Below are 8,246 nucleotides of genomic sequence, written 5' to 3' on the forward strand. Positions count from 1 at the left end.
TGCCATCACATATTAGTTGAGAAGCTGAGGAGGCTGGGTTTCTCGTGTTCCTTCTTGCGCTGGATCTGTGCTTACCTCTTTCTCAGGAAGCAGGCGGTGAGAGATCCAATCACGCTTGGCAAATCTACCGTCAGGGACATCGCATCTGGGGTGCCACAGGGCTCTGTTCTTGGCCCCTTGCTGTTTGTTCTATATCTCCTGGACTTCATCGGGAATCTTAAAGGCCTGTAACTACAGTTTTTATGCGGACGATCTGCTCATCTACATACACACTGAGGCTCGAAATCTGTATGACACCATACTGTTAGTAAACGAGGATATCAAGAGCATTACTGCCTGGGCCACTAGTAATTGTCTATTACTGAATCCTTCCAAAACTACCGCAATGGTAATGGGTACGGCGAGGTACGTGAACAGCCTGGCTTTAAATGAGCTTCCCAGCATAGTAGTCAACAACACTAACATACCTTTTGTGGACTCGGTCGGCTACCTTGGTTTTACTATCACAAACAACTTATCGTGGGAGAATCAGATTACGAAGACTACGTCTAAAATTTTCGCTTCGCTACACCAATTGAAGCTGTGCAAAAGTCTTTTGCCTATCTCCCTTAGGGAGAGGTTGGTAAAGACGCTGATTTTTCCTATTCTCGATTACTGTTCTGCTGCCCTTACAGATATCACGCGTGAGCAAAATCTTAGGTTGCAAAGAGCCTTGAACGCCTGTGTGAGGTTCATCTATCAGGCAAGGAGGGACGAACACATTACTCCCTACTTTGAGAGACTCGGATGGCTTAAGGCATTTTCCAGACGTAATTACTTGGTGGGCAGCCTTGCCTTCTGTATACTACGTACGAAAAAACCGGCTGTAATCCATAAAGGTTATGTTCACCGTAGCGACGTCACGTCTCGCGACACCCGGGCTCCGAGCGATACGTTATCATTGCCACAATGTAGAACCGAGTTATTCAGGAGGTCTTTCAGGTGTGCCTCTATTGAGCTATGGAACGGTTTTCCATTGAACATTAGAAATGCCAAATCCTTAGATGTTTTTAAAAGCGGACTCTATGATTTTCTGCTCAGTGCGAACCGCTGATTTGTCGTTTCTCACTTTCTTTCTTTTTCTTGACTCGGCCTTGTGGCGTTCTCTGGTCTCTGTGCAGCTATTATTACTATTACTATTATTATCATTACTACTATTATCATTGTTTTTATTTTTTATTTTTATTTTATTTTTATATTCTATTTTTATTATTTTTTTACCTTAAGTGTAATTTTGATGTACATATTTAACATGCGTTACTGTAAGTAATCACAGTTTCTTTTCTGCGACTTCCAACATTAATAATGATTATCTTTAAAAATGTATTTTGATGTTGCGCTTGAGGGGATCTTATCCCAGAGCGCGTAATAAATACTGATTCTCTCTCTCTCTCTCCCTCTCTTTCTTCCCCCCCCTCTCTTTCTGTGACAAAAAAAGTACTACTGTTTCTAAAAACTTGAGGTGTAAATACTTTTGTAGATTTTGTGCAATTCTTTGTTCGATTCTTCGACTGTACAAAGAATTTCCTGGCACTTCTCTTATTAAAATCATTAAAATTAAGAAGAAAATTAATTACATTTTTCAGTTAAAGCATTGTGATGTGACAGAGAGAGAGAAAGAGAGAGAGAGAGAAAGAGAGAGAGAGTTTGTGTGTGTGTGTGTGTGTGTGTGTGTGTGTGTGTGTGTGTGTGTGTGTGTGTGTGTGTGTGTGTGTGTGTGTGTGTGTGTGAGGGAAGAAAGACTTGTGTGTTGTATCAGCTGAGCGCAGCAGGCACCTCACGACACACCCGCGCGTAACGGTGAGTGCGCCGCCCCTGCGAACCATCTGTATTCGACCCGTGATACGCTAACTTAATCGGCTGATATTTCAAAATCTAAGCGTCCGACAAATTTTGGTCAAAGGAAAAATCGTCTTAGAATTCGATCAGGAATACGTCCCTTGAAAGACAACGGGTTATTCTGAATCACCCTGTATATAATTAAAACATGCATTGATATTTAATTAATTATTAACGTTTTATCTATTTTAAATTAACTATTATTAGTTTTAAGATTTTAATTTTTAAAACTTTAACCAATAAATAAAGCAGGTAATTATGTAATTAAGCATTAAGTTTTTAAAGAAATAAAAAATATTTATTAAAAGATATAGATTGCTTTCACATCGTTTTTACATATGTTTCTTTTATATGTTTATAATAGAAAATTACATGTTTTTATAATTATCAATCTTTAATAGATAGTGAATTCAGAAATAACTATTCTTGTAGATGATTGGGCGAAAGTCGATTCCTGGAGTCTGTTAAAATATTGCCAGCTCTTGAAAATAGTCTTTCTGAAGGCACTGACATTCCAACAATTGCCAAATATTTTCTGGCAATAATGTTGAGAGTTGGGTATACTGAAGTGAGCTTCAACCAATAACAAATTAGATTTTCTATACGATCTATCATTGGTTGATTTAAGTAATGCTTCAAGTCAGTTGGCATCTCGTCTTCGTGCTGTTGAGAAATATTTGTAGTCCTAACATTAACAAGATCATCGTGGAAAGACCATAGATCATCAGTTTTATCGGATACTTCTTTGTTCGTTTCAGGAACTACATTATTAGACACATTCGTCTGATCCAATTCTTTCATCCATTTAGCAATACGGTTGATTGCACATAAACATGCTATAGGCTGGTTAAAATGTAATTACTAGGATCCAATATCATCGAAACTGTCATAATAAAATTGTTTTCTATTTGTCCAAACCTGATTAAAATAAACTTTTGGAGACGATCAACTAAAGAAAGTGCCTTTTGCGTTTTCAAGTTTTCACGAAGTATTTGGTTTTTATTCTTCAAACAATTGATTAGTGGAATGATTTTGCTAGCCGTGACGTATCGTTCACCACAAAGTTCCTTTGCCACTTTTTCAAGTGGTTGCAATACTTCTATAATTTCGTTCACCAATTGCAGTTCAGACGCAGTCAATTTCAGGTGAATCCGGGATAGTTAACAAAACCGATCCGATCTCTTTCGAAGGTAGAATAAATCGTTGTAATATCGCAAAGGTTGAATTCCATCTTGTGGCAATGCTTTGTATTAACTTAAGTTGAATGAGCTTCCGCAGTGCATCAGCAGCAATAGTAGATTGTTTGAAATAAGTGACAATTTTTTTAATTTTTGCACATAATGAGATTGCGTCTGGAAAATCCATTGTATCTTCAGCGACTAAGTTTATAGAATGAGCAAAACACGCAATATGTCTGGCATCTCCAAAAATATCTCTAATTACTTTTTTAATATTTGTTCCGTTATCAGTTACGACAACAACTATTTTTTGACCATCAATATGCCAATTCTGTAAAATTATTCTCATCCATTTTCCTATAACTTCAGAGGTGTGCCGCTCCGTCAATTCTGTAACACCAATCGTGGTGGACTTCAATTCTCCGTCAAATTCATAATGAACAGTCATTCCTAAATAACTGTTGGTGTTGAGTATGTCAGTCCAAATATCCGTTGTTCCCGAAAAGTAATCAATGTTTTCAAATTTCTGTTTCTCACATACTGCTAGGTATTCATATTTTTCTTTCATTTTTTTGTGATCGATTTTCGTCCAGGTACAGAATAAAAAGGCACAGTAATTTTCATTAGATTCCTGAATCCTTCATTGTTTACTGTTTGAAAAGACTTATTGTCTTTGGTAATCATGAAAAGGATGGCAATGATGATTTCTCCTGCTTTTGTACCTCCCTCTAAAAAGATAAAAAATATAAATTTTATGCAAAGTTTGATAACATTAAAATTAAAATTTTTGTAACTTTTTGGAGTTCTAAAGGTTCTTAATCTCAAAATTAATTTCTTTTTATTTTACTCTAAAATATCTTACTCTGAGTATTTGGATTGCAAAATTTTAAGAGTAACGTTATATTTTATTTTTAGACATTCTATTTTTCATTACCATAAAGATGACGTGCAAATTAGTTATTTTGAACTTAAAATTTTCGTTTCAATCCGATCTTATTTGTGCTAAACAAAATTTAACAGTTAAAAAGAATAATGTTTTATATTGTAGTAATTTTTTATTGCAACATTGAATTCTTGGAGGTAAATGAATGTGATATAATGGAAAATGCTCCTTTCAACGATTTGTTGTAAACATATAAATGTTACCTTCAAATGATTTTATTTGTTCAAAAGCGCTATCAATCCTTGGCAGTAATACCGGTTGCCTCTCTGAATAACAAAATCTTTTTTCTGATTCTGACAAACTAAGTGCTGGTGAAGAAACAGATGTTAAATTATACTCATTGTCAAATAGGTTCATATCTATGGGTATGGATGTAGAACTAGATGATGGTGATGATAAGGGTGATGGCAGTAATAATTTCTGTTAGTTCTGAAAGTAAATAATGATATTAAATAAAAAATGCGTTAAAATAATTAAAAAATCAAGAGATGCATATAAGTATTGTAACATATTGATATCAAATTATTTGCTTGATTCAGAACCTTTTTAATTATCGTTTTCACTTTTTCCTAAAGCTAGTTTTACATCTTCATTTTTTGCATGATTTTGTTTTAAGTGATTTATTAAATTCGTTGCACCGCCACCTTTTCCACCGGATTTCATTTCTCTGTTACAAATGTTACATATAGCAATGCCACCATCAGTATTTTATGAAAAATTTCCAGACAAAGGATTGCTTTATTTTAGGCACTGTAAAAATATATCATATTTTTATCCCAGTAAACAAAATAATAATAACGTAATCTTAATTGCCTTCTGATTTCTTTAGAAAAATGCAAAGAATGAAAAAATTTAGAATGTAAAAAAGTAAAGTAATAAAAAAAAATTGGTTAAATTACAAGTTAGATTAGAGGTTATATTCGACATTTGGAAAAATATACTTCAAGCAATATACCTACTTTTGGCACTGTTTTTCATAGAACAAGACCACCACTTATAACATGCAAATTATAATTTGCCATGCCATGCATAGAAGATATTGCACAAAACTGAGAAAAAGGAGTGATTCAATGGAATTATAAAACGTAACAATATTGTAAAGCAAATTAAATGAAAATATTTGTTAAATAAATGATTATAATATTTATAATGCTTATATGTATAATAATAATAGATATATATTATAAATGTTTGTAATATTATACCTACCGATTTCTATATTAACCTATAATCTTTTGCAAAATATCGATAAACACTAAATATATCAACAATAAACTTGTAACGATAGCATCGTTACACAGGTAAATTATATCTCTTTCTCGCTCGCACGCCGGATTATAACGTATCGTTCCGTCTCTTTTACGCGCACACCCGATCACGTGACGTCAGTACTCTCCGTCTCGCTCACTCGCACGCGCGGCCACGTGACGTCGGTTCCGTCTTCCATCTCGCTCGCTCTTGCGCCCGGTCGCGTGACGTCACACGTAGCATCGCGCGGGCACGTGCGCGTAGGTACACGCCGAAAAGTGGGGTAAACACGTGGTTCCGACTGCGTGGGCGGCTGGAGGGTATAAATACGGAGCCACACCAGGAAGGAACAACCAGTCGGTTCCAAATCACCGGTACCGACACTCCGGGAATACTCGGAGCTCCTTGGCTGGGTGTTCTCGGCTTCCTTATACCGGGTGTACTCGGTTTCCTGAAAACCCCTGACACCGGGCGTTCTCGGCTTCCTGACATAGGCCGGCTACGGCCTTCCTGACACCGGGCGTTCTCGGTTACCCGCACTCCTGTGCCGGGCGTTCTCGGCTTCCTGACACAGGCCGTTTACGGTCTCCTGATACCGGGCGTACTCGGTTATTCCGTACCGCACTTCTGCGCCGGGTGCTCTCGGCTTCCTGATACCGGGCTTACTCGGATACCCGTTTCTTTGCCTGTTACCTGTCCTTTAATTTCGATTCTTAATTTTGTTTTCTTTTCAGAGCAGATTTAGAATATTTTCACTCGGTCGGCGACGACGCGATTACCCGGAGTTACAACTTCCTCGCCGGATTTTTCCTTGGATATCCTCCGTCCCGAGCGTTCCGTCCGAATAAGCGCCCTCCTAACAAAGCGAGCGTATCGTGACCCCTTCCTCAGGCGAGCGATAGCTATTAAGTTGCGTTAGTATTAAGTCGCGTTACTTGTAATATTTTCCGAGCGTTAGTTTGTAAGATCCGCGTCTCAATCTACGCCGCGAGCGCTTAATTTAGTTTAAGTTTTCTATGTGTTCTCTATGCGAGTACGTTACAATTAGTTTTAGGTTCTTTCCGTGTGTGATCAAACGTTCCGAGGAACACGAGTTCCGAAGGTGTTAACTTCCTCTCTTCCTAATAAATTTTATTTTATTATTTTGTATCACGGAGTGTGAGGAGAAATTGATTTAAATAAATATTTTGTTAATTTTCTTTCAAATCGGAGTTCCTTCTTTTCTCGACCCTGGCACCGGCGAGCTAATCCGTGACCGCGAGAAAAGTCGAATCGTTACAAACTCAACTCAATCTCTATTGTTCATAATCAATATGTCCATCAATATCGCCTCGTCAAATCACCAACAGTCAATAGTGTTTTCATATAACAATAATATTAAACTCCTTACCAGAGTCTAATCATACCCAGTTGCGACACTCAGCCGTCTAATCTGATATGGAACAAATTTTAGTGTGCATGCGTGAATTTGTATATCCAACAGCATGGCCGCGTCCGGAATATTGTAACCTCAAGTCTCTATTATAGACGACGCTTTAAGAGCAAGAGATAAAAAAAAGGTAATTTTTAAAAATAAAAATTGGTTTTTCGATTTTTAGGGTAAATAATCGATTTGTAAAAAAATCGAATACCAAAAATCTGATTCGAAAAATCGATTTTTGGACCAAAATGTAAAGAATCGAATTGTAATCGAACATCCCTACTCTTGAGCATAGAATCGGCGTGCGTAAAATGTAAGTTTTTATTTTTATTATATGCTTACTACATACTACAAATATCGCTTTACAAATTACAGATATCTCAAATGGTGGAGAGCGGGAATATGTTAAAAGTAGCGATGGAGGTTGCCGATCAATTGAATGATCAGCCTTTGTCACCGCCACCACCTGCACTGCTAGCTCAGGCCCCGCCTATCTCGGCGGCTCAAACACCGCCAACCCCGGCATTGCTATCCTTGCCACCGTCGACCCAGGTACCGTCGGAACTAGCGTTGGCTGCGGCATTGTTCACCGAAGAGAAAAAAACAAAACGTAAGTTATATAGTGATGTTATGTTAAATTATTTATACACATGTAATGTACCGATTTTCTTCGCGCGGATCAGTTCGCCGGGGCAGTGCGAAAAAAGGCTCGAACGGGAAGAGAGGAAAGAGTCGTGTTTGTAAATGACTACGCGGCGGTGTACGAGGTATACTATATGTACATTTATTACTTAAATCTACGGAACAGAAAGATTACAGTTGTTTAGTGCGCGCGGACGGACAAAGTAAATAAATTTGAAAAGGTGCGTGGACGGACGGATCTCGAAAACGCGGCTATTTACACGGCTATATACATATGGTCGCGAGGTGTCGCCAGGTGACGGAACGCGGGTGACGGCTTGACGCAGGCTCGGTTTTCCGCGTCTATCGGCGCGTGATGGGCGAAGCTCCGCGTCGCGATGTGGCGATGCGCGAATCAGCAAGGCGACCGGGCGGCCGCGTGCGTGCCGAGAGCGATGGCAGCCGGGATGCCGCGAAACGCGTCGAGTACCTCGACCGAAACCCTGTAACGGCAATTCCGTTTGTCTCCGTTCCGCGGAGGAGCGGAGGTGGCCGCGGCTCGAGAGCTGGTCGGGAGCAGAGTTGCCGCTGATGCGCCGATTTGCAGCACACCGCTGCCAGAAAGAACAGCACTCGCGAGCACCCGTTGGCACTTTCTCCCCACTTATCGGCCTGCGTCGAGCAGCCGAGGCGCCGAGTGGGGACTCCTTCTGTCTCTTTCTCTCTCGAGCGGTCTCTCTCCTTCTCGACCTACCCTCTTCTGACCTGAGCGTTCTCTTTCTCTCGTATTATAAGCACAGCTCTTGGCGTTTAGCTGCACGATTTTAGATTTTCGTGCCGCGGAGCAGAGTCACAGGGGCTACGCGCGATATATATATATATATATATATATATATATATATATATGAATATGAATATGAATATGAATAATTGTAGAAAAAATTATTTGCGATGTATA

General features: G+C 39.0%; 1 protein-coding gene across 1 annotated transcript; it reads left to right on the forward strand.

Annotated features, from left to right (window-relative positions):
* The first annotated feature begins 385 nt into the window (after positions 1–385).
* LOC113004687 lies at positions 386–1,093 on the forward strand. Its single transcript, XM_026138816.1, has one exon. The coding sequence runs from the start codon at positions 386–388 to the stop codon at positions 1,091–1,093; it is 708 nt and encodes a 235-aa protein (XP_025994601.1).
* The last annotated feature ends 7,153 nt before the right edge of the window (positions 1,094–8,246 follow it).

This window comes from Solenopsis invicta, chromosome 10, assembly GCF_016802725.1.
Source record: "Solenopsis invicta isolate M01_SB chromosome 10, UNIL_Sinv_3.0, whole genome shotgun sequence".
NCBI lineage: Eukaryota > Metazoa > Arthropoda > Insecta > Hymenoptera > Formicidae > Solenopsis > Solenopsis invicta.